This window comes from Notamacropus eugenii, chromosome 2, assembly GCF_028372415.1.
Source record: "Notamacropus eugenii isolate mMacEug1 chromosome 2, mMacEug1.pri_v2, whole genome shotgun sequence".
In the NCBI taxonomy this organism is placed as follows: domain Eukaryota; kingdom Metazoa; phylum Chordata; class Mammalia; order Diprotodontia; family Macropodidae; genus Notamacropus; species Notamacropus eugenii.
This window is the reverse complement of record NC_092873.1, coordinates 16,966,460-16,992,786: the sequence shown is the minus strand read 5'-3', so window position 1 is coordinate 16,992,786 and position 26,327 is coordinate 16,966,460. Positions and strand designations below refer to the sequence as shown.

The 26,327-nt window shown below is 51.9% G+C and overlaps 2 protein-coding genes across 5 annotated transcripts in view; one reads left to right on the top strand and one right to left on the bottom strand.

Moving 5' to 3' along the window:
- Positions 1-26,327, top strand: part of MACROD1 (mono-ADP ribosylhydrolase 1) — a 211,393-nt gene that overhangs the window by 42,593 nt on the left and 142,473 nt on the right. The window lies entirely within an intron of this gene.
- FLRT1 (fibronectin leucine rich transmembrane protein 1) lies at positions 6,152-8,448 on the bottom strand. The gene has a single exon (XM_072638937.1). The coding sequence runs from the start codon at positions 8,347-8,349 to the stop codon at positions 6,328-6,330; it is 2,022 nt and encodes a 673-aa protein (XP_072495038.1). The 5' UTR covers positions 8,350-8,448; the 3' UTR covers positions 6,152-6,327.

Genomic DNA, 26,327 nt, shown 5'->3' with positions numbered 1-26,327 from the left:
TCTCCTGCTCCCTCTGGGGGCTTGATGGTCTCAGCCTTTTTATCTGGGGGGGGGGCCCAATGCCTGTCTGTCTGGTGAAGCTCAGGTACCTTAAATATTTGAAGGAAATGCTAAATTTCAGTTATAGATTATTGAATAAAGGGTATAATTTTTGTTACAAATTCCTAGATTCTATGAAATCTCTCCACAGTATCAGGGGTCCTTGGACCCCAGGCTGAGAAGCTCCAATCTAAAGGACCAGATCTCTGGCCAGCATCACTGGGGGAGGAGAGGTGCGGGGGGGCAGGACACTGACTCAGGCCCAAGCGTCTGCGTGTCTGGGGGAGCCCTTCTATCCCAACTCCTCCCCTGAGTCTGAGCCTCCTGGCCCTGTCAGTGGGCCTGGGAAAGAGATGAGCAGGAGGCAGCAGACAGAGCAGGCCACCACATCCTGGACCTCCAGGATCCCTCCAGCCAGGACGCTAGGGCCCAAATCCCAACCCCACCCCCTCCTGTTCTAACATGGAGCCTGGCAGGCAGCAGCGAGCCAATTTAGACTAGAAGATGGAGGCGGCAGCCAGTGGGTAGAGGCAGAGAAAAAAAGGGAAGAAAAAAGTCTTTTGATGCGCATCATGTCTGCAGAGTGGAGTATGACTAATTAATAGATTTTATTCTTAGTAATCTCTTAAGCATTCCATACGTTGGCCCCCTCTCTTGAGCTGTGGTGCACAAGAGGCCTCATTCTCAGGATGCAAATGAATCGGCAGCTTCTGGGGCCTCCTTTCTTTGCTTCCTTGTGCTGGGGTTTTTTTTCCTAGAAAAAATTTAAAGGAAAATTGCAATGTAATAGAAAGGAGATCCTAATCACTACATCTAATTACCACCGAGGCTAAGCCACTTAACCAGAAAAAAAAGTGGCTTTTTTTGGGTGGTTGTTTTTAAAAAAACCTGTCTAAAATGGAACAGAAGCTGGATTAACTGAGAGGCTCCCCCATCAAGGCAGGGGTAAGGGCTGGGGATGGGGTGAATCATCACCACAGAGAGCAGAGATGCTGCTGCACAGGGTCCATGCATGGCACAAAGTGACTTTCCCGATGCTTTCCTAAGGGGCACCTGCATCTCCTGGAAGAGGGACTTTTATCGATCCCTTTCCCTTGGCCTCCTCTGGGGAAGTGGGGCCGATTTTACAAAGGCAAGGGCTGACTGCTTTTGTCTGTCCCTAGTACCTAGCACGGTATCTGGCACTTAGTAGGTGTTCAATACGTGCTCGTTGATTGATTGATCTGTAAAATTAAGAGACTGCACTAGAGATCCTTAAGTTTCCTCCAAGCTCTTAGCTCATTGGCTGCCTGGTGCACAATAGGTATTTAATAAATGCTTATTTGTTGATTGTTCTCTAAAATGAAGAGATTGAAGTAGAGATTCCTAAGTTTCCTCCAAGCTCAGGATCTTCGGCACTTAGCACCGTGTCTGGTACTCAGGAGGCGTTTAATCAATCCTTGTTGGTTGGCTGATTGATTGATTTGCAAACTGAAGAGTCTGGATGAAGAATTTCAAAGATGCCCCAAGCTCAGCACAGTGTCTGACGCTGCTAGGCTTTTAATAAATGCTTATTAATTGATTGAAGGCAGGGTGCCTGCCAGAGATCTTTGAAGCTGGGCAAGATGTCCTCCTAGGCAGCTAGGTGGTGCTGCAGAGGATGAAGCAACTGGCCTGAAGTCGGGATTATCTGAGTTCAAATCCAGCCTCAGACACTCAGTAGCTGGGTGACCCTGGGCAGGTCACTTTACCCTGGCTACCTCAGTTTCCTTATCTGTAAAATGAGCTGGAGAAGGAAATGGCAAAGCCCTTTAGTATCTCTGCCAAGGAAACCCCAAATGGGGTCATGAAGAGTCAGACACAACTGAACAAGGTGTCCTTTTGTTTGGGGATGATTGGAAGGCAACAAGGCAGCCTGGCTGCTAGGTGATGTGTTCGCAGCCCCATGGGCTTCTGGGATCAGCTGGTTCTTTGACATCTTTCAATGAGAACATCTCGTGTGTTACAGAAAGGTGGGAAACAGAGAAAGTCATTTCTCCAAGGTTGTGCAGCTCGTAAGAAGAGCGCAGATTTGAACCCAGGTTACAATCACAAGTTTATAGGATTTACAGTAGAAAGGGACCCCACCTTCTCTTTCATTGTGCAGATGATGAGAACTGAGGCTCAAGGTGTGTGTGTGTGTGTGTGTGTGTGTGTGTGTGTGTGTGTGTGTGTGTGTGTGTCTGTGTCTGTGTCTGTGTGTAGCTGGGGGCCTTTGGGAACCTTTGTGGTGGGAATAGAAGGGCTGGGAGAAAGTCTATCTATGACTGCCTAGATCAGGTTGGGGTGCAGGAGCTCCGTGGAGGTTGCAGTCAGAGATCCTCTGCCTGTAGCCCTCCTGATAAAGTAACCCCTGGTGTGGGAAGCCCCTGTGCCATCGTGGATTGGCTTGTGTTTGTAGAGAGCTGCTTGGGGGGCATCTGAGGACCCTGCTCAAAACCCTATGGCCAGGACTAGATCCGGGTCTTCCCAAGTCTGCAGCCTGGCTCTCTGCTCACTGTCACACACATCTCTCCTGGACTCGATTTTTTCCAAGTGCTTTTCCTTCTGCCCTCCTGGTGTGACAGGTGGTGTTCCTTCATTTTACAAATGGGGCAGTGTGACCCCAGAGGAGTCAGGGGACTGACTCTAGGCAATGGTGAGGTCAGATTAGAACATGGCCCCCTTCTGGCTGATCAGTGAGAGGGAGCAGCCTGAGCCAGAGGCTGGGTGAATCAGAAGGGAGCCTGTTTCTTAGGCACTGGCCTGGCTGTTTCATTGAGGCCCCTGGGTGAGCTGTGGGCAGAGCACCAGACTGGAAGTCAGGAAGACCTAGGCTCAAATCTCACCTCCCACTTAGCCTGTCCATGTGACTGGGCCACATCCCTTTGAAATAACCTCAGTTTCCTCATCTGTAAAATGGGCTTGGTAGTAGCATCGACCTGACCAAGTGTTTTGGGACCAAATGACATAAAATGTCATAGAGATGTCAGCTTCTATTACTATGATTATTTCATAAAATTTCAGGGTTGTGAGGGACTTCAGGAACACTTTATCTCACCCACGTCGAGCTAGAATTAATTCTACAACACTCTGAACAAATGGTCATCCTTCTTTGCATGAATACTCCTAGTGACAGGTGGCTCGCTGCCTGCCTGAGGTGGCTCACTCCACTGTTGGACAGTTGCGATGGTTAAGAAGTTTTCCTTGCCATGGAGCCTGACTCAGAGTCTCATCTCTCCTGGTTCTGCCCTCTGAGCTTAGGAGGAGCACCATGATCTCCCCTGTGGGTGACAGCCATTCACATAGCCATGTAGTCGTAAGAGCTGGAGGAGGCCCAGCCCCTCTTCTTACAGATGAAGGAACTGAGACCTAGAGCAGAAGTGACCTCCACAGGATCTCATCCTTGGATCCCGGATGCCTCCACATGTCTCCAGATCACAGTGATCGAGGACAGGCTTGGCGTGGAATAGGCCCTTCATGAATACTTGGGGACTGACCGTCTGATGATCCTTTATCAGTGCAGCTTGTGCCCTCTGACACATCCCAGGCCTCTCCCTGGGAGCGTTACCTGACTCCAAGGGCATTACCTGACACTGTGAGATGGGGCAGGTGGGCAGGGGGGAGATGAACATCAGAAAACCTTCTTGTTTGAGTCAATGCCAAGCCCAGGGCTTGGGCGGGGATGCTTATCCTCACTACTGGACCTTGGACCATGAGACATAGAACTCTTTCCTGATGGGAGGAGGAAGGAGCAGCACCCCCTCGGGGATTGGTTTTTGACCCTGACTCTTCCCAAAGTTCTGCAAAGAGTGTGTCCCTTTGTGGGAGCAGGGGGTAAAAAGCAGTGTCAGGGCTTACACTGACTTCCACCTTCTCTGCCCTCCAATCTTCACAGATGGACCAGACGGGCCTCCTCTCCTTGGCAGACAGGGATGGCCGCACATACGAGTCCTGCTGTCCTGGGGCCAAGGGACCTTGGCAACTTTAGATCCATCCCTCCAAATAGGAGCATGTCTCCACTGACAGAGAGAGAGAGAGAGAGAGAGAGAGAGAGAGAGAGAGAGAGAGACAGAGCAGTGGATAAGGGCTGGAGTCTGGCTTATTTACAACTGTGAAATTAAGGCTTTGCTATTTTCTCACACAACCTCATTGCTATTTCCATTTAAATGGGAAGAGGGTGGTGGTGGTGGGGACAGTTGGGAAGAAATGTGGCTGAGCTCTTTCAGCACTTTGTCTGGGGAGAGAACTGGCCTAGGTGTCGTCAGGGAGGATCCCACCAGCTTGCCTGTGAGTCTCTAGGGTCTCCTTTCTGCTCTCTCTTCTTTCTTTCAGTCTGCCCTCCCTTCATGGAGAGGAAGTTGTGTGGTGAAGCCTTGTGGTCTTTGAGTTTTTGTGCCTGGGAGAAGAGCCCCTGATGGTGCCCCGACCTTGGGGAGTCTCAGTGAAGGGGCAGGAGGGCCCACCCGGAACAGTGATCACCACAAGCCTGGCCCCTCTTCCTTTTCCTGGTCCTCAGAATGGTGCTTCTTTTCTGGAAGCATCTTTCCTGGTGGAAGAGAAAGGTGGGGGGGGGCGTTGGCAGTTATGTTGTGGTTTGGAATAGGCCTGAGGGGGAACTAAGATATGACATCCCAGAGTGCCCTTTCTTCTCATCTTTCTGGAGTCCAGTTACTCCTCCAGTGGTTACACCAGCAGCTAATCATTGGTTCATGCCAGATCCAGGAAGAGAAAGTGTAGTGCCTTCCAAAGTTGGGAGCACATACTAGTAGAAGGCTAGGTTTTTGTTTTAGAAAGGGAGCAAGCAGCCCTCTACAGAGACTAGAGGCTTAGGGGACAGGCAGGCCGAGCTGAGGTCTCTTCACTTCTGCGCTTGTTTTTCTCCCAGGGTTTTCCTGAGAAGTTTTGACCTTTCTCAGCCTCTTCTTGGGCAGCCAAGAAACCATCCTATGCTGATCCTTTCTTTTGAAAACCTGAGTGGTTCCCTGCCCTGTAACAGAGCACATTGTCGGTAAAAAGATGCTCAATAATGTCCTTGGGTGGATTTGACTTGTGGTTGAGTAGAGCAGAGGGGACCCTGGGAGTCCCAGGAAGTGATCATACCACTGGCACAGGAGAGACTGACCTCCTGCAGAAGACACCCTGATAGAACCTGAGCCGTGATCGAAACCTGAACGTGCCTCCTTTTCCTTCTTCTCCTTCCTCTCCCCTCCCTGAACCCTCAACTCCCATTTTTTTCACCCCCTTACCTTTGGATTTGGAATCCTCTTTCCTCCCTCACCCACTCCCATCCTCTGCCACACTTTGTCAACCCATTTGCTTCTTCCCAGAAGATGAGAATCTCTGTTGGGTGGGTAGGTAGATGGGGAGGAGACCTATAAAGAGACTCTCTAATGCTAGCCCCATCCCTCCACCCGGCTGTCGGTCCACGGGTGCTCATCGAGAGATACATACGTATGTATATAAATGGACCCAAGAAACTAGTCCTGCCGCTGACTGAGCATTGGGCACGGACCAAATCAGGTTTCAACATAGAAAACAAGTCTTTCTTTAATCAGCTACACAGTGTTCGGCTAATGTGGGGGAGCCAGGCAGTCTGTCTGCAGACTCATCAAGGCAGTGATTATGGGAAAGAACGAGGAGAGAGGTTTTAGGGGGATGGTATCTCCCCCCTTGCCTTTCCCTTTTCTTTTCTCTTTTGTAGGAAGCTTGAAAAATCTCCTGAATGCCAAGAGTTAGCAGCCTGAGAGGAGAACGCTCTGGTGCGGGCTTTTGGGGCTTTTTTCTTCCATTTTTAAAGCCTGTTTGGTTTTCACTTGATGGTTCTTTTGTATCTCTACCCCCGAACAGAACGTGAGATTGACACAGACGATTGTACAGGTAGTATCTTTCCAGTTCCCCAAAAGAACATTCTTTCCTTTTTATTTTTAGGTCTTTCCCGGTCTCCCCTCCCTGTGCCACCCCTCCCCCCATCTGGCATTTTTCATATAACTTACGGTATCCAACCTCAATTTCCCTTCCTTGCCTATTATTTTCTTTAAAAAAAAAAACCAACCAAACAAATTTTTCCATTGCTGTTTTTATAAAATATTTACCCCTCCCCTGGTTTCTGGCCTGAAAATAGTTTTCTGTGGTGTAGGTAGGGGTTTCTTCCTTAGACTGTAGCCAGTGGGTGTGGGAAGCTGTATTTCCACACGAGGAGGAGATGGCAGGAAGCGATGGGCACAGAGCCAGGGGGCACAAGGAAAGAAGGTGGCATAGGGGTCCAGGGAGGGGCAGAGAGGGACTGCATCATGTGTAGGAGTAGTCTATGTCTGGGATGCCACCGTCTCTGTAGCCACGGGTGGTGCCGTATCCAATCGTGTGCGTGCTCTTATAGAGACTGGTGCCATTGGAGGGGAAGATGGTGTGTATCACATACTCCTCTTTGGCCCGGTGTGGGTTGATGGGCAGCATCTGGAGCCCGGGCCCCCGGATCTCCAGAATTGAGTTATCTTTCTTCGTGCCTGACTCCATGTAGTCATCCTTCTTACGACTGCTGCGGTTGTAGGCCCTCTCATGGGTCAGCAGCTCCCCAGCCCGATGGACATACCAGCAGATGGCCCCAAGGACCAGGAAGAGGAAGACGAGAGCAATGGCACCCCCGATGATGCCTGCCAGAGGCAGGCCTGTCATGGAGTCCACGTTTTGCTCTCGGTTGAGGGTGGTGGTTGGCCCGTAGCTGTCGGCTGTCTCAGCCTTGGCACACACCGGTGTTTCATCAGCTACATAGGTGTTCCCGGTCTCCATGGTGACCATGCAGATGATGTAGGTGGACTTGGGTTCAAGGGCTGTCAGCAGGTACTCTGTCTTGTCACCTTGCACCAGGGTTTCCGTAATGGAGCCCACTGCGGGGCTGTGTCCAAGACGCAGCCAGCTGAGGCGGAAGGAGGTGGCTGGCAGTGTGGCCTTCCAGGTGATGCGGATGCTGTCCGCGGTCAGTGGCTTCACATGAATGACCAGGGCCTTGGTGCCGTCCCCAGTGGCCATGGGGTAGTCAACGTTGGAGTCTGGCAGCTGGATTCCTGGCCTCTTGGATTTGAGGGTAAAGAGTGACCCCTGTGGGGTGGTAGATGCGGCGTGGTTGCTGGCTGTGGTCTTGGCAGCAGCAGCGGCATTGCCCTGAGACCCCGTATCAAAGCATTCATCCATCTCGCTGGTGATATCCTTGATGGCCATGCCGCGCACTTTTTCGGGGCCCTGGCACATCAGCCCGCGCACGTTGACCACGGACGCCCGTGCCTTCACCCAGTCCCTGAGCCACATGAGGTTGCAGCCGCAGAACCAGGGGTTGTTCCGGAGTAGGAGCTGGCTCAGGTTCTCCAGGTCATCGAAGAGGCCTCGCGGTAGCGAGGTAAGGTTGTTGTTGGACAGGTCCAGCCGCTCCAGCTCACGCATCTTGGCCAGCGTGTTGTAGGGGATGTGGCTGATGGCATTGTCCTGGAGGTAGAGCTTCTGCAGGTGGGCGCTGGGCAGGTTGAGGGGCGGGGTGGCCAGTGAGTTCCGGACCAGAGACAGCTCTGTGAGGTTCTGGAGCCGACTGAAGGTGTCGTCCGCGATGCGCTGGTTGGCCAGCAGATTGCCATCCAGCACCAGCCGCCTCAGGCTGTTGAGGCCCTTGAAGGCATGAAGCGGGATGGTGGAGATGCGGTTATCGTCCAGACGCAGCTCCTCCAGTGTCCGTGGCAGGCCAGACGGGATGCTGCTCAGGTGGTTCCGGGACAGGAAGAGCAGTTTCAGCTGTTTGCTGTCTGCGAAAGCGTCGTCCTCGATGCTCACGGTCGACACAGAGTTGTCATCGAGGTGCAGCTTCTCCAGGAGGGGGATGCGGGCGAGCGAGTCCCTAGCGATGGTCCGAACGTTGTTGTCTTGTAGGTGGAGCTCACGCAGGGAGCGTGGAAGGTTGACGGGGAACTCGTCCAGGTCGTTCTCGTAGAGGTAGATCACCTGCACGTTGAGTTTGCTCTTCAGGTCCTGGGGAATGCCCGCATTATTGATCTGGTTGTTCTGCAGGTAAAGGGTGGTGGCGTCGTCTGGGATATCAGCGGGGATGGAGGTCAGACCCCGGTCATTGCAGTAGATGAAGCCGTTGTCACAGCGGCACACGGAGGGGCAGGTCGTGCTGTCGATGACCTCCGTCAGAAAGGCAATGAGACCGTAGCACAAGAATAGCCAGTCCCGCAAGTCAATGGTGGCTGTGGTCATGACCACGGTGGTTGTGATGGTGGTGGTGGTGGCAGTGGCGGTGGTGGCAGTGGAGTGAGCCGTCACCATGGTTCACAGGCTGGAGAGCTGGGTGCCTACCTGGCTCACGTCCTCGACACCTGCAAGAGGCACATAAGCAGTGAAGTGAGTCAGAGAGCGAGCCTCAGGGATGCCATCACAGACAGCACACAGGACACCAGGCTACTGTCACCCATGGCGCAGCAGATCCCAGCTCACACAGCCTTGCATGTGAGAGCTTCTTATGGCTGGGACCTTGTGGGAGGAAGTCATGGGGAAAGCATCTGGCCTTCCCTCCTTCCCTCCTTCCCTTCCTTCCTTCCTTTCCTCCTTCCTTTCTTCCTTCCCTCCCTCCCTCCTTCCTTCCTTTTTCCTTCCTTCCTTCACTCTCTCCTCTCCTCCCTCCCTTCCTTCCTCTATCTCTTCTTCTGTCTTTTTCCTTCCTTTTCTCTCTTCCTCCCTCCATTCCTTCCTTCCCCTTCTCCCTCCCTGACATTCTTTTCCATTGGTTTGCTGCTCCTTCTCTTTTCCCTTTATTTTCCTTCTCTCCTTTTCCCCTTCCCTTTTCTCTCCTTTCCTTTCCCTCGAGGGGCAGGGTGATAAAAACAGTCCAGCATTTGAAATCATAGGACCTGGGTTTGGCTCCTGATTCTGCCCCTATTAAGTGAGCTGTGTGACCTCAGGAACATCTCTTTCTGCCTCCAGGCTTCACTTCCCTCCTCTCTAAAATGGAAAATTGGACTTAATCTTTCAGATACAACATGCAAACCCTCTTACTCAAGGACCCATCTCTAGGGTCCTTTCCAGGTGATCCTCAGTCTGGGACCCCCACTTTCCAGCCATTCAGCATGTCCACGTGCATCTCCTTTTTGTGGTGCTGGGGGAAGACACACAGTGAAGGTTTGAGGCTTGCACAGTGTGTGTGTGGGGCTCGGGTACAGTAAGGATGAGGCACCTGCAGCCTGCATGGGTTGTGGGAGACTCCATTCCTCATCCACTGCCAGTCCTTGCATCCATGCATTGCTGGGATGTTCCTTCTTATGCATCTACCTCGTCACACCCCTCTTCCTTCCGATGTCTCTGGAATGTCCCTATTGGTTCTTGATGAAGTCTCATAGTCCTTTTCCTGGCCTCTTACATCTAGGGGTCCTTCTCTCTTTGTAGCTTTATCTCCTATAATTACCCTCTACAAACCCCAGGTTTCAGCCACGTTGGGTGTGCCTGGCATTTCCTGCCTTGTGTCTGTGCTCAGGCTGTATTCCCTGCATCAGATGCCCTCCCCCCATTTCAAACACCCCTTCCTCCTTGAAGACTTCCCTGATTTCCTCCATTGGGAACCATCTCCCCCCTCAGATGTTGTGGAACATTTTGCTTATCACTCTTTCGTCTGCTTCCCATGCACTGTTGTGTGGTAGACATTTCTCTGTTACCATCTTTTCCCCCTTCTAGAGGGTGAGCCTCAGGGTAGGGGGGTAGGGACCATATCCACTCTAACCTTTGTCTCTTGCTTGGGCACCAGCACAGTTTGGTGTATGCAGTTGGTGCTTCAGGTGTGTATACTGGACAGTGAGTGATTAGAATGAAGATTAAAGCGAGATGAGAGTGCCAGTCCTTGGGCAGGGCTTTGGAATGGTTTGGGCTCTCCAGGTGTCAAGAAATCTGACTGATGCTGAGGATCGAGAAGAGGAGACCCAAGCCTATCTCCTTGATCTCTGGCCAGGAGTGGGAACCTTCTGGCTCCTGTTACTGTGATCTGGCCAAATGGATGGCATGGCATTTGTCCTTCATCTCAGACAAGCTCGTACCTGCTTCGTGACCACTCAGGGGCTGTTTCGTAGGTTCAGAGCTTGCTAGCTGCAGTTGATCCCCGGGCCATGTGGAGTGGGCCCTCCAGGTGAACAGTGGAGGTTACATCAATGACATGATGCAACCACGTGCCTCCAAGATGGAAGGCAGCATATATTGTAAACACTGTTATCATGGGGCATTGCCCAGGAGAGTTACAGGACTTTCAAAGGTTCTGCTAAATTAATATGAAATGCCTCAGGTGTCCCTTGGGTGTTACATGTGGAGGAAGACTGGGTGAAAGGAAGCACTTTTTTTCACTTCTCTACAGTGATCCGTTTCATAGAAAAGGTGCTAAACTGTTTAGATTCTTGCCTTTTCCAGGCATGACCCCCAGGGAAGTCACAGGTGGAGGGGGGAGTCCCATAAATACTGCAGTGTTTATAGCAGCAGTTTTTGTGGTGGCAAAATCATGGAAACACAGTGTGGGGATGGTCTGTTGATTGGGTGTGACTGAACCAACAGGTCTGTGGATGAAATGGGATATTATTGTACTAGGAGGAAAGACAGATGTGAGATCAGGGAAGCATGAGAAGACTTGGATGAACTGATGCACCACAAGGAAAGCAGAACCAGGAAATCTTCACCATGGTGACAGTCAGGTAAAGAAACTCAGATTCTAAGCATTGACCAAGCGGAGTCCCAGAGGACAGATAATGGGACCCAGAGGCAGAAGCAGAGGGTGTGGGGTATGTCAGGGTCCCATGCAATGGCTCCACTCTCCCTCATGGTCATTTTCCTTCCCTGGCACCACTGCCCTGTCTGTGTTGTCTTTACCTATGAGATTGTGAGCTCCTTGAGGGCAGGAAGGCTTTTCTCCTTGTATTCCTAGTGCCCACCTTTCTCTTTCTTTCTGTCTGTCTCTCTCTCTGTGTCTCTTTCTCTCTCTCTCTTTCCCTCTCCTTCCCTCCCTCTCTCCCTTTCTCTCTTCTTGTTAGATTCACTTAGATTACCATTTAGTTTTACTTAACCATCCCTCTTCTTGTGACAAGGGTGGGAACTTTGTGGGAGAGTATCAAGAAATGAATAGTGTTTTTAAAAAGTATCAATACAACTTCTTTTTCTTTAAAGAGGTAAAGAAATCCCTAATGTGCTCTGGGGTCTCCATCGCACTGTGCTCTGGGTTATATAGAAAAATTGCTCCAGGGTGATTTCTAAAATCATGAAATATTTAACCATTTTAGAGAAAAATTGTACATTCCTTCTCCTTTTTTTTTTTTTTAAAAAACAAGAAGACTTAATAAAGGAAGCAGTCCGCAGCCCAAGCAATTGCCTGTGAGGTGTCATTTCAATTTTTTGCAAATGAAAAAATGGTAAAAATGGATTTTTTCTCTCATATTTTCTCATCTTCTTTCACAATGAGTAGAGGTAAAAATCAATTAAGGAAAAATTATCTCCTCACCTCAGTAGGGAAGACATCATCTCTCTCTCTCTGAGAAATTGGAGTACCAGAAATTGCCTGGAGCCCTGTGAGGTCTGGGCCCCTTATCTGACCTGAAGCCTGAACTTGGGTGTGGGGGGAGGGGAGAATCCTTCTGTCTGTCTGCCCTGGCCCCCAGTCTGGACTGCCCCTCCTTTCATCTGTCTGCTCCTGGCTCCCATCCTTCTGTCTCTCTGCCCCTGACACTCAGGCCAGGGCACCCATCTGGCTTGTATATGCCCTCGTATGTGCCAAGCCCTAGGCAGACCAGCCCGCAGAGGATAGTGGCTAATACTGGCTGTTTTTAGGCCTGCTTGGCATTTCTATGATGCTGGGTTGTGCAGATTTGTAAGCGTGGCCCATGGCCCTTCCTGCAGTTTTCTTTTTGTTTCTGTATTTCTGGCTGAGGGGCATTAGCGGAGGAGCTCATGGTCTCAGTGTTCCCAGGGTTTGTATGTGTCCCTTAAAGGACTGTAGCCCCGAGGGTGCCTGAGAGACTCTTGGGTGTCAAATGTCAGGAAGACCCAGGCTCAGACCCCACCTGAGACAGTCCTGGCTGGGTGACCATTCAGACCTCTCTGAATCTCAGTTTGTTCATCTGCAGAGTGGGCAGAAAGATACTTGTGAGTGAGTGTGTGAAAAAATGCTTTACAAAGCTATCTGTGTACGTCAGCTGTCAGAAGCCTCAATGCCTTCCTGCTCCTTGGAGGAAGGTGGGGATGGGGGATATTTTCCCAGGCAGTGTGCCATCATACCCTCATGGCACATGTGTGGGGGAGACAGAAAGAGACACAGAGAAATAATGTCCTGGGGCAGTAAGATGTCACCTAGCTCTGGTGTCTAGCTCTGAACCTGAGCAGATCCTGACCTGACACTACCTGTGTGTCCTGGAAGAAAGGGGAGAAGGAGCTGGAGCAGACCGGGGTCCTTGGCCTGGGGGTGATGGCCTTGGTTTTCTGATCACCTATATTCCAGTGAATTACTCTCCTTGGCTTCCTAGCTTCCGTCATGGCGAGTAGGGCCCATAGGCTTCATGAGGCAGATGGGTCCGAGGGGGTCCAGCGCACAAGAAAGTGTACGAGCCTAGATGCCGATGATTGCCGTGTCTATATGGGAGGAGTTTGCACTTTATCTCATGTTTTCTTCACCTTGGCTGGGGACTTTGGGATGCTATTGTCCCCATTTTATAGATGAGGACACCGAGTCTGAGAGAGGAGGAGGGCATTGCCCAGCGTTACTCGGATTTCAACCCAGATCTCTCTTTGCCACTTCTCTTGTTGTCCCTCTTTGCTCTGAATTCAGATCCTGGTGAGTTTCTGACCGCAGAGCCCTGAAGGAAGGAGTCCCCAGGCCGTGGCTCAGTGGGTAACATTTTTCTAAGGACTCTAGTGATAGGCTGGCGGTGGTGGTGGTCACTGCTCAGAAGTCTACTTCTGTTTGGCCTGTTTATACTAGACAGTCCTTGAGGGCTGGGGCTGTCTATGCCTTCCTTTGTGCCCTCAGGGCTTAGCACGAGGCCTTCATGAATGTGTGCTGCCTTGACTTGACTCACGTTAGAGGCTACTTTGGTGGATTGAGCGCTGGCTTTGGGGTCAGAAAGACCTGAGTTCATATCTGGCCTCAGGCACTTACTATATGATCCTGGGTAAGTCATGTAATGGCTCTCAGCCTCAGTTTCCTCATCTGTAAAATGGGAATCGTAACAGTACCTACCTCACAGTAGATGACACCTGGAAATCCCTCTGCAAATCCTGAAGTTGTCTAGTAGCACTTGCTGTCAGGAGGTGATTTTCAGTCTTACAGAGAGGGGTTCCTGGGTCCTTTATACCCATAGTGGGAAGTTGTGGCACAGGGCCAGGCTGTAGGCTTGGTTAGACCTCATCCTCAGAGGCAGCATCACAGTCTGGGTTGTCTGTAGGGCAGGCCCATCTCTCTGCTTGGTGGTGTTGGAGTATCTAGGGCAGTCTTTATTGCCTCGTGTGGGTAGACTCGGGGGCCCCTGCTCCGTCGTCCCATCCCACCATTCAGCTTCTCACGAGTCTCTGCCTTGGGTCCCCTTGGCACTGAGCCCATGGTGACCCCCAGAGTCCCAGGGTGACCTTACAGAGACTGGCACTCCCCCAGGCCCATTCATCTGCCTCTCAGGGGATGGGAGTCAGGTCGAGCACAGCTTCCTTGGGGTTGCAGCCCCTCTGAGGATGAGGCTGGGCCCTCCAGGGCCAGTCATGCATCAGTAAGAGCTTCTGTCAAGCTCCCTGACCCTCTCACAGCCCCTGGAGGACCTGGAATCCTAATGAAGTCTACATCGCACCTTCCACAACTGCTTAATGGATGACCAGGCAGTGTTGACGGAGTCCAGGACAGGAGGCCTCGCTGCTTCCTTGCCGCAGCCGCTGGCCTCATTCATCTTGGGCCAGCTTTCCCTGTTACCTCCAGCCACAGCTGCCCAGAGAAACCTCCCTGGCTGACCCTTCTAATCTGTAACTACCTCCTAGCTCAGCCTAGAGGGGCAGTGGATCCCAAGTGGGGGGAGAGTGGCCATCATCATAATAAAACATTTCTTGTTGGTTTAACTGGTTAATTGGCCCATCCGTTTGCCAAGAGCCCTTTTCACTCCCTTGTTGTGGTGTTAGGCAGTTTATGTGGTCCATCAAATTAGACCTACTAAATCGCTTTTCTTTATGGGATCATTTCAGTCTCTGTGATCCTGCAGGCTTTAGCACAAAGTGAGTTATGTCCTGCCAGAGAGAGCTGACAGGCAGCAGGAGCCCTGTGGCTCACTCCCCTCCTGTCTCTACCACTCTCACACACACCCCACGTGGGCCCGAAGGCAAGAGAAAGCTGGATAAAACAGGAGAAAACCCTAGCCCTGTAGCCTCTCTGGCTTCAGGGCCCCTCTGTGGGACTCACTGGTTCTACTAAGGACTGGACCTGTCCCTCTATCCCCTTTCCTTCCCAGCTCCTCCACACATCGCTAATTGACCTTAAGAAGCATTGCCACACACTTGGAGTATAATGGCAGCTGGGCATGGGCCAGACTTCTCTGACTAATGTCAAAATGATCTGGCTTATATTGTTAGCGAGAGACTCCCCACAGTGGAGTGGACTTTGTGTGGGGCGTTGTCAAGAAGACCTGGGTTACCATCCCATCTGAGACTCAGTATGAGCTCTGTGGCTAGGGGAAAATCACTTAACCCCCTCAGGCCTCTGTTTTCTTATCTGTGAAATGGGGGTGATAATACTTATCTCACAGGATTGTTATGAGATTATGTATGTTAAGTGGTAGATACATGAGGAAGGGGCAGCCTCTCTGCCAGATTCCACAGCCTGAGCTTTGTATTTACAAGGATCATAGGACCATAGATTAAGAGCTGCCAGGTACCTTAGAGGTCACTAGAGCCAAGCCATGTCAACAAGCAGGTAAGCCGTGTTGACTGTGTGCCAGGCACTGGGCTGGTTAGAGCCCAGAGGATAAGGATGCTTGCCCAAAGTTACCCAAGTAGTCAGTAGTAGGTCCTCAGACTTCCAATTTGGTGCCCTTTGCCCTGTGCCAGGCAGCCCTCTCCAAGGGTGGGGGCAGTCTGGGGAAGGGTGGGCTGAGCAGATTTCCCTGATCCCTAGCCCCCAAGGCCAGCTGGAGATGTGCCTCACTTCCCTCTGGGGTAGCTTGGCCAGTTTGGTTCTTGGTTCCCAGCTCTCTCCATAAGAAGTCTTATCGAATATTTGTTGAATGAATGCTTTTTACCTATTTTATACGACACTTTTCCCTAATGTAAATGGTCATCTAAGGGTGACCTTGGACAAGTCCCTTCCATTCTCTTGGCCCCAGTTTCTTCCTCTTTTCAGTGATCAGGCTGGATGCTCTAAGCTCCTCCTCCTGTGATCCCTGTTAGACTTTGTCATGTAGCAGGATCCTGGGTATCCAAGAGCTAGCTGTCAATCAGAGATAGAGGTAGACGAACAGAGAAGAGGGATGAAGACCATAGGCAGGGCTGATGGAGGGAGTATTATCCCCTCTCTGATTTATGCAACGAGCACAAGGAAGAACACAGCTGCCAATGCCCCGATGGGGGTTTTTCTGTGGCCATGCAGCCTGGCAGCTTCTCGGACTTCTGAGAGCTAGCCTCCTCCCTTCCTTCCTCTCCCAAGGCCTCTTCTTCTTCACTTTGCCTCTCTCTAGTTCCCTCTGCTAGTGCCCCAATAGCCACCCTAACTGTAGCCCCTGGTTTGGGTTGTAGCAGCTGCCTTTTCCTCTCCGTGCCTCTTTGACCTGTCCCTGCATTGGAGGAGTCCTTGAGGGGCAGCTTTCCAAGGGCATGGGAATGCCGCCCCCTTTCCCTCTGTCCTCCCGTGCCTCTCCTCCCTCCTCCCTTACCAGAGGAGGCGGCCCTTTAATGCTGCATCTGTCTTGCCCTGAAGGTTGCAGGCTCTCAGCTGCCATCTCTCTGCTTCCAGGATTTACATCCACCATCCTACACTCGTGGCCCCCCAACCCTGCCAGGGCCATCTCGCTTTGTGGGGAGCATCCAGTGACAAGAGGTTTTTCATTTGTCTCTTTCTGATAAATTTGGGGCCAGAAACTTTTATCTTTCCAGGGACCTAACGGTTTCTCCAAGGCTCCCTATGATGCTGCTTCCCCATCTCCCTGCTCAGCTTCAGAGCTGAGGAGGCCACCCCTCCCTTCCTTGTGCATGGAAATTGAGTTTCTGGAGGGATGAGTCTCTTTGAAGATGAAGGGTCTTGTTTAAGTACTAAGCATTGTTATTAACGATTGCTGTTTAGCCCTGGCTGTGTTGGGCGGCTGGGAGTGCTGGTAGTTGTGCAGAGGATGCTGAAGAGGAGAGACCCCTGACCACCTTGGGGATGGGAGCAGGGCTTGGACTAGGTGTTTGAGGAGGTCAGGAAGGCCCCAAGGGCAGCCTGAATCCCAGGCACTCAGGGGTCCACAGGAATGGGGTTGGCATGTGCCAGGCATGGTGCCAAGGGCTCTGGGTATAAAGAAAGGCAGAGCTTATACCGTCTTCACATTTAGGGCTGTGGCTGATCCCAAAGCATATTCCCATCACCTTATTTTACCAAAGAAGAAACTGAGGCCCAGAGAGGATGAAGGATATCGGCCCAGGCCATCTTTTGGGGCCCCCTAGGACAAAACGCTTTTCCTTATAGTTCAGTGGATAAAGCCTGGAGTCAGGAAGATTCATCTCCCTGGGTTCAAATCCAACCTCTGACCCTTCCTCACTGTGTGACCCTGGACAAGTCACTTTACCCTGTTTGCCTCTGTTTCCTCATCTGTAAAATGAACTGGAGGACATGGCCAACCAGTATCTGCCAAGAAAACCCCAATGGGGTCACAGAGAGAAACAGCAAAACACACTTCCTCCTTAGGGTACTTTGTACTTGCTTTTATAAATGTCATAGCTCTGTCCCTTAGGAGAATGTAAGCCCTTTGGGGGCAGGGACCCTTTCCTGTTAACCTCTGAAGCTCAGAGAGGTTGTATAGCCATGATGTGAAGCAGGCAATGCTCAGGGTTGAACCTTTGGGTGGCCCTGGACAAGTGATCACTTCTCAGTGATCCAGTGAGTCCCCTAAGCCTCTCCTCTGTACTGCTGGGACTCCCTCAGGTACCCTCTGCCTGGCACATGGGGGCTGGTGCTGAACCTGTGATGCCAGCAGCAGCCAAGTCTGCACCTCATCCACACCTTCCCTGCCTAGGGCCGTAAGAGTCAAAGGGCCCACCCCTGGTCACATATGCAGGAGGTATCTGAAGCTGGACTTGTACTCAGGTCCAGCTCTCTCTCTCTCCTTGGAAATGGCAGGTCCCTAATAGATCTCGTGGAATTGAGCCAACTGGACTGGCACCTGCAGGCAGCCAGGGTCAGAGCGGCCCAGACCCGGCTTCCTTGTCTTTTTCTGAGGTGTGTCTCTCCCTTGCCCCTCTTCACCCCCAGGGCCCAGGCTGCCAGCTGAGCAAGGCCTGTGTCTGCCCAGAGAGGTTTATGTTGCTTGGGCAGCAGCTGCAGGTGATTTAGCCAACACCTGCTCACCTCTCCTGCCTCCATAAATTGGGCTGTCTCTCTCCCTGCCCGGCCTGCCCTGCCCACTCTCCCATTGGCAGACTTCTCCCCATTAGCCTCCTCTTGTAGCACATAAAAGGCTTTATGACCCTTGTAGCTCACTGTGGCATGAGGGGAAGGTGGGAGAGGAGCTCCTGGACTGACTTGCCCCCTCTCCTCAGACTTGGGAGGCTCCAGGACTCAGGGCCCTGATGCTTTGAGCTGACCCAATCAGCCTCTCTTAGCTCCGGCCCTGGGTCCATGTCCTAGCCTTCTCTGGCCCTGTGATGGTTTCTATTCTGGGTCCCTGGCACACTTGGAAGAAGTAACTTACAGCTCCGAGACAATGTCCCCCTCTCATTCCTAGGCTGATGCTTGAGTTCTTCTGCCCCACCCCCTCCTCTGCTCCTCCTCTAGCCAGGCTGGAGTGGGATTTGAGCGTATCATAGGTGGAGGAATCCCATGGAAAGAATCCAACCCCCTCATTTTACAGATGGGGAAACTGAGGCCCAAGGATGTTCAGCGAGTGTACATAAAATCACAAATCCTGAATTGGGTGTGAGTGTTTCAAGGTTCACTGTCTTGGGGGCCTGTTCTATGTCCCACAGGCACTCTGGGCCTGGTTATTTCCCAGCACGGCTAAAATCCCCTTTTCCTTCTCCCCTCCTGCCATGTAACTTTTCACTATCACTCATTCATTTTACCTGTTGAAAATGTTTCATTGCTAACTGTTCAGCTGTTCAACTGTTCCTGCTGGGAAGGAGCTCCTAGGGAAAACCGACCACCTTAGCTTCCTGCTCAGGGATACTGCTACCCCACAAAGCCCTCTCCCCAGATGGGATGAGCCGGCTTGTAGGTGAATGTCCTCCCTGAAGGGGAAGGGAGTTGCCAAAGGCCACGTAGCTAGTCTCAGAGGCAGGATTTGAATCCAGAACTTGCCAGCCATCCCCTGGGCCACAGCTGGTAGGAAGGCACTGGGTTCCCCGCTTCCCCTGCCTGATCCCTATTTCTGGTAATGAACATGCAGGATGTGGACATTTTTTTTAAACCTTAAGTTAATTATTTTCCTAATTTCATGCCACATGCATTATGCATCAGCCCTTATCGAAGGCAGGTATGTAAATTTGCAAAGCACTCTGTAAGCCAAGTCGCTAACTGCTCGGGTCTGGGCTGTCTGGGTGGCGCCAACTGGGGCTAGCCTGGACTTCAGAGGGGAAGCGAGGTGGCTTCCAGGAGGGCTCTGAGGAGGGCAATGATTTTGATAAGTGCATTTGATAAGGAGCTTTTTGGGGTTCAAGATAAAGGGAGGCACGTCTCCTCCATATTCCTTTTCTCCCACCAGTTCTGAAGAATTGACTCTTTTGTCTGTGCCTCCATCTGTTATCTGGACATCTAGTGGGATGCTGAGGCTTGACACTTTTGGTTCCAGAGGCTCATAGAATCCCAGGCTTTACAGCCAGGAGGGAGCTCATTCTAGAGAGGAGAAACCTGGGGCCGGGAGAGGAGAAAGGACTGGTCTAAGGTCACTGATGCACACGCCAGATTTGGACACAGGGCTGTCTCCCATTCCTGCCTGCTGTCCACTCAGTGTCTAAAGTGACCATGTCACCTCCTGTACTCAGTGAGATCCAGTGGCCCCTTGTCATCTCCAGGTGATGCAGGTAATCCTTTAGATTGCGAGTTCGTGAGGGTGGAGGCCACTTCTGCTTTCTTCGGATACTTAGCGTGTTGCCTGGCATATAGTAGGCACTTAATGTGTGTTTGTTGTCTTGACAAAGAAGGAAGTGGGAGGGAGGGCAGAGGGTGGCATTTGACTGGGTAGAGGATCATGTTGGGAGTTGTATCCTCCTCCTGGAGGGCTCCCCAGAGCTACAGGGCTGCCAGGGGGAGAGAGAAACAGCTTGCCTCCCCAGGAAGGGCCTCTCTATCTCTAATGCTTATTGGGCATAAATCAGAGGCTGGATTTCTGCCCAGATGTGGGGGTGGGGGAGGGGACTAAAGCCATACAGCTTGCCTAGCACGATTGGCACTGCCTGGGCATGCCCCCTGCCTCTGGAGAGATGGGACTGTGGTTACAAAATCAGAAGGGAGGCCTCTTTGCCTGGGAAGCCCCCACCTCCAACCCCAACTCCCAGTGCCTCTGGTTCTCCATTTGAAAATAGAAAGCAGAAGAACTTTGGGCTCAGCACAGAAACTAGAGTTCCAATTGCTTCATTTTACAGGTGGGGAAACTGAGGCCCAGAGAGTGAAAGGGACTTGTTCCAGATCACTCCAGAAGGTTTTCATACGTTTGTAGGCTAATAATTCCAAAGCCAGAAGGGTCCTTAAAGATCCCTCATTTTACAGATGGAGAAACTGAGACCATAGAATCAGAGGCCAATCTCATTCAACCCTTTCATTTTACAGGTGGGGAAACTGAGGCCCAGAGAGGCGATATACAGTTTGCCCACACATCCTCTGGGTAGTAAGTGATGAGTCAGAATTTGAACCAGATGCTTTGACTCTAAACCCTCAAGTTGTCTTTCCACAATACCAAGCTACTCTCTGCAGTCAGTTGCGGCTTTGACTAGCCCTGTGGTATGGTCATATGAGCAGCCCTCCTTCAGGCTGCAGGGAGAATACAGCAGGGAAGGGGCCAGTGTGCCCTTCACTACCATAAATGTAGCGTGGTGTGGTGTGGTGTAAATGGAGCACTGGACTTGGGGGTTCACATCCTGCCTCAATCCTAGCTGCAAGTTGTTTAACTTTTCCCAACCTCGTTCTCATCTGTAAAATGGGTTAGCTCCTTCCTTACCTATTGTGAAAACCAAATGAAATAACCTCTGTAAAACTCTTTAAAAACAATGAAAAGCTAAAGAAGTGAGTTGTTATTATTACCTACTCAGGGCTATGATTCCTGAGCTGCAGTGGCAGGATCTGGGAACCCTGTGTTTAAAGGGACTGTCCCTTCCATAGAGGTTAGAAGCTGCAGAGTTCCATTTCCTTCTTTTCCATAGAAGATTTTGAAGGAACTAACCCTGGGTGTGAGTGGCTAGAGCTTTAAGAGGCAGATGCGTGCATTCCCAGAGAGGACATATGTCTGGAATACCTTCCCTGTTCACCTCTGTGTGATAAACCTGTCTTTTCCTGCAAGGTTCAGCTCAGACAAAGAATCCTCCGGTTGAGGCTGGATAAGGGCATGGTACCGTGGAACCATTGCCTTTCTAGTCCTGAGTGTAGACCTCTCTTAAGGCTTCCTTTGGTCCCAGTCGAACTCTAGGGCTTTGGGGGGGCTGCCGTAGCACGTTGTTGACTTGTATTGAGTTTGCAGTCCAAGAAAACTCTCCAGTCCTTTTTGAAACTGTTATCGAGTCACATCTTTCATCTTTTATATTTGGGAAGTTGGCTTTTTTGGACCCAAGTGGCAGACTTTACTTTCATCTCTGATGGACTCCACATGATTAGGTTTGGGACAGTGTCCTCACGTTTTGGGGTCATGGGGAATGCTGATTGTCATCATGTCTATTGCCCTTACCTCTTGACCTTCAGTAAAATGCGAGCTTCCTTCAGGCAGGGCCTTTGTATCTCCCAGCCACTGACACATAGTAGGTGCTTTATTCATAGATGCTTTTTGAATCTGCAGGTTTGATAGCCAGGCTACCTCTGCCTTCATTCAAGACCCTAATTTCTTCCAGAAATGGATCCCCCCTTTCTCTCTCCTCTGTCTCTGTCTCTCCTTTCCTCACCGCTTTGCCGGTATTCCTCCTTTGTTCATAGTCTCTTCTGCTTTATCCTAGTAGACTATAAGCACCCTACAGTCTTCACTGGTGTATCTGCAGCACCAGTTATACAGATAGCATTTAATCAGTGCTGTAGGCAGCCTCGTCTCTGCCCTCAGACCCTCAGGGCCCTCTCCCCTGGGTAGGACAACCTCGCCTTAGGACATCAGGGAGGAAGATCACTGGTCTTTTGAGCAAAGAGACTGGAGCCCGTTTGAGTTCAGAGATTTCCCTGGGTCAGGGCATCGCAAGGACCTCAGCCTGGGGCCTTCATGAAGTCACAACCAGGATGATCTGGTTCAAGTCCTGTTTCTGGGTTGTCCTGGTTGGGTGGCTTGGGGCCAGTCACTTAAGCTCTCCATGCCCCAAGCGTCTCTCAGGACTAGAATTTCAGTGGAGCTCTTCTGCATTAGTAGATGGTAGTTTTCATCTGAGAAACTGCCTTAGAGTGTGGAAATTCCAGCTCCAGTTCCCCCCAAAAGTCAGATGCTACGTGAGCTCCAAGGGGAATTAAGGCAGACTTTCTGGAAGGAGTGGCCTTTAAACATTAAGGGATGAGGAAGCATTGAGTGGACAAAGAGGACATCCCAGGCCCAATCAATACCTTGGTTACATAGTTAGTATACAGGTACAGCTGGGTGGATCTCCTTCCTGACTTCCCTTGCCCAAGTCTTCATCTCTACCAGGGAAATAGAGAAAAAGGAAGGAGAAATGAAATGGAGGTTGGAGATGACAGAAGAGGAAGGTGGTTGGGGGACTTTGTTTGACTAAAATTCCAAACAGGAGGAGGGAGCCACGGAACCATGCAGGGAGAGAGCAGTCCCAAGGAGCCATTGGTTAGACTCTTTGTTGCATCTCTCCCCAGGCCAAGGAGAGTGATCCATACATGCCGCTAGCTTCTTGCTCCAGCCTCAACCCCTCCAGGCGGGGTTTGCCTTTGTAATAAATAACAGGCAATAACTGATCTACAGGGCATCCTTCATGCTGGTGCCTAATAACATGGCTATTAATGCCCTCGCAGATGGAGGCGCGCCGGGTGGCCTGACGGATGGGCCAGTGCCTAGCACACTCATAAATCAAGCCTCTTTCCTTGTGGCTCGGGGGAGAGGAAGAGGGGCATTTTCCATATTTTTAATAGATTGGGATTTCCCTGCCCTGCTCGGGCACTTGTGGGGAGGTTCCAGTGGGTTGATGTCTGAAGGTGAAGGAGGGCCTCTTCCTCACAGAGATGGGCAGTGGTATGGCCCCAGGGTAATGCCCCAGAGAGTTTGAGAGGTTGCTGCCAAGGCTTTCCTGACAGTAAAGTGTGCACTCCCTTTGCTCGCCTCTCACTGTACTGATGTGGCCTAGCTTAGTACATAGAGCACTGGATTTGGTCTCAGGAAGACCTGGGTTCAGATTCTGCTTCTGACACTTAACCAGCTGTGTGTCCTTCAGCAAGTCTTTTACCTTCCCCTCTGAGCCTCAGTTTCCTTAGCTGTTAAATAGGATAGTACCTACCCTGAGTGATCTTGCATCTGGGAAAGCCCTTTGTATACCTCAAGCTGTTAAATGAAAGCTGTGATCATCAACGTTTTCTTATTCTCCTCTTTCTCCCCGATGACTGTTGTAATCATTGACCATAGGCCCTAGAAGGGAGCTCAAAGTGTATCTGATCTAACTTCCCCTCTGGACATCTTGGGTAGGCCAGGGACGGGAGTGGTTAGTGCCAAGCCACTGGTGCCCTAGGTCTCATCTGCTCTTACTTTCCACTCACCCTGTTTTTCTTTTCCCCCTGAATCTGCAGAGCTGTGGAGAAGGCCTTGGCTTTTTCTTCCCACCTCCTGCTTGGGCTGGGAGGCAGTCAGTCCCCTCTGGACTCAACTGAGTTGTGTAACTGGTGGGTATTGGGGGCCCTTCCTTCTTGGACCTGGAAGGGACCCTAGGAGTCTCTTCATTGACTCGAGCACAAAACAGAAGTGACTTGTCCAAAACCACTCAGTCTCTGAGTGGCAGAGCTGAGATTTGAATCCAGGGCCTCTGATTTTGTGTCTGGGATTCTTTCCACTCTATCCCGGTCTTCCACCTGGAGCAAAGAGGCAGAGGCTGGAGGAGACATTGTCCTCATGCCAGGAGAATGGAGGCTGGGGCCAGCCAGTCCCCTGCTCTTGGTCTACCTGTGTGTCCCTTTCTGCCTTTGCAGACTGCAGAGCTGGGCCAGGGTGATGGTCCCCCTGAGAACAGAAGGGTCTGTGTTCTTCCTTCTGGCCTGGAGGGCAGGGGCCATAACGCTTCTCTGAATTTAGGGTGGGAGTCCCTTACAGCAGCCCTTACAGCAGCCCCCACAGGGGCCTGGCCAGACCACTAGACAGCTCCTCCACATACCCTGGGAAACCTTCAGCCTTCTGATGGGCCAGCTCCGTTCTGCAAGGCTGCCGCTCCCATGGAGCAGAGGGGAAGGGGGACAAGGGAGCCTCGTGGGTGGCCTGGGATGCCTTTGTGACCGTGCAAGACAGGCCTGGGTGTCTGCTACAGTGGGAGGGGGCCAGCCACAGAACACTCAGGGGCTGAGCCTCGCCTGGAAAGACCCCAGGGAGCTTCTTGCCCACTGGTTCCTGAACTGTCTCGTTAAGGATACGTTTTTAACATTAAAAAAGAATCCTGTATTTCATGCCCACCTGAACCCCTGGACCCGCCGTGATCACTGTAGCCCTATTCATGTTTTGATTGAGAAGTCACCTGTGTATGTATCCCACCCTGGGGCTGGCAGCCATGGCTCCAGGCACATCCTGGGGTTTTCCAGATGAAGGCCTGAGATGGTGGATTTAGAGCTAGAAATGACATTAGAGACTTCCTTCCCCGTTTTATAGCCCTGCCTGCCCCAGGCCACCTGGAGAGCAGGAGGCAGTGCTGGAGTGGACCCCCGGCCTCCAGATCTACATGAGCCCTGAACATTTACAGAACCTCTGAATCTGGTGAGGGCCAGGCTTCAGAACAGGGAGTCCCTTTAGAGAGTGTTCTAGGCTGACCCCAGATAGTCTGAAGAGAGGAAATGGGGGCCAAGGAATAGTAACAGCCAATGTCACACTGGAAGGGACTGGCCACTCCAGGATTTGAGCCGGGGTTCTCAGAGCCCAGGTGCAGTAAGTGCCCTTCCTACCACTTTCTGTCTTGAGTGCGCCAGGACCTTCACCACCCCCGACCTGGCTGCCCTCAACGGGTCTAGACAAGGACTGAGTATCAAGTCCTGACTCCTGGCTTTCACACTGCTCATAGAGGCAGGAGGCCCTGGTTCTGCCTCAGACGCTCGCTGGCTACCACTTGGTTTGCCTTAGTTTATCTGTAGATTGGGATGATAACCCCCCACCTCCACCCGATGGTCCCAGCCTTACCTTCACTCCAGGAGAGTTGGCTGAGATGGTCAGAGTGCTCAGCCTGGAGGTGTCGGTTCACAGGCTGGGGCGTCCTGGATGCCGGATATGCACTTGGCTTCTTCTGGGCTTCAGCCTGAATGGGGGACACCCCTAGGCTGGGGCAGCTTGGCTTCCGAGCCCACACTTGTTCTGGGGCCTGGCCACAGAAAGTACTTCCTGGGCAGAGGAAGCAGCAGCCACCGCAGGGGTTCTGGAAGGGTCCGGGGTCCTGTAGCCCTGCTCTCCTGTCTCTCTGCCACTCTAGGGCAGCATCGCCAGGGACTTCCGGGGCACAGGGCACGCTCGTGAATCCATCTGGGCCGAAGGGTGCCGGGGGCTGCACCAACCCAGTGCTGTCTCCTCGAGGTGCTCTCCTCCCTGGCCCTCCCCCTCATCCCCTGGGGCTGGCCCCCATCCCTGAAGCCCACCGTGTTCGCCCAGCTGCTCCTGTCACGGGTGGGGGCCTCAGTAAACTTCCTTGTGTTGGGGCCTCAGCAGCTGTCCTCCTCTTCTGGGGAGGCTTGGGCAGATCTCTTCCTTTTCTTTCCAAAGTGGTTGTTTTTTTCCCTTTTCCCTTCTTGGTCCCTTTCAAGTCACTTGGCAGCAGGAGATGGGTGCAGGCGAGAGAAGCACTCTTGCATGACAGCAAGGAGAGCTCACCCCGGCCCCGCTCAGCCCGCGCACAGCCAGTGCATCTGTATGCAAGGCTCAGGATGCGTCTCCTGGGAGAAGGAGGTGGTCCATTACCCAGCTGTGGAGTTCAGATGTTAACCTCCCTCTCTCTGATCCGCTTGACATGTGACGCTAAGCTGTCAGGGCCCCTTCGCCCCCGTTCTGGAGAGAAGCCTGCTGGGGGGCCGGGGCTGGGGGTTCGGCTCTGCCTGGCTGCTCCTGCTTAGGAGGAGGGCTCTTGCTGATGGAACACTGGAGCCGATCTTTCCCCGGGGCTTGTCCCCCGGAGCATCCAGCCCCCGAAGGACGTCTCGCCTTCCACGCTTTCCTGCTTCCTCGTCTGCCAAAAAAAAAAAAAAAAAAAGACAAGGGACTGAGCCAGGGGGATTTAGAGACTTGCCTGTTGAGTAAAAACCCCATCAATTCCTCCCTGGTTGGGGATGGAGGTCAGAGGTCAGAGGATGCTCTGAGGGGGGCCACTCTCCCCTGCTAATCTCCAAAGAGCTCCCGCCTTGCCGCCACATTCACCCCCTTCTTTTTCTCACTCTCGTCTCCCCTGCCCTCCCCTTGTTTTTACAAACTCGATGCTGACTCGCTCTCGTAGACAGCTGTCTATACAAAGCCCTTCCCCCCAATCTTTCTCATGAAAGAAGGGAAAAGGATGGGAAAGACTCCAGGAGAAGGAAAAAAAAACAATTCAGAGCTCTCCGAGCCCCCACCTGGTGGTCACATGTCAATTCCATCAGGCACAGAAGTGAATGAGCAGAGTTCTGCCTTCCAGGGCCCTCCAGGGGGTCCACATGTGTGGGAACCACAGGGGCCCTGCCCTATAGCTTCATCCCCCATGTCTCCTGAGACCCAGAGAAATACCAGGCTGTGGCCCCAAGG

Excerpts from the sequence above, each read along its gene's own strand:
- FLRT1 (XM_072638937.1), bottom strand. The coding sequence starts at position 8,349 with ATGGTGACGGCTCACTCCACTGCCACCACCGCCACTGCCACCACCACC.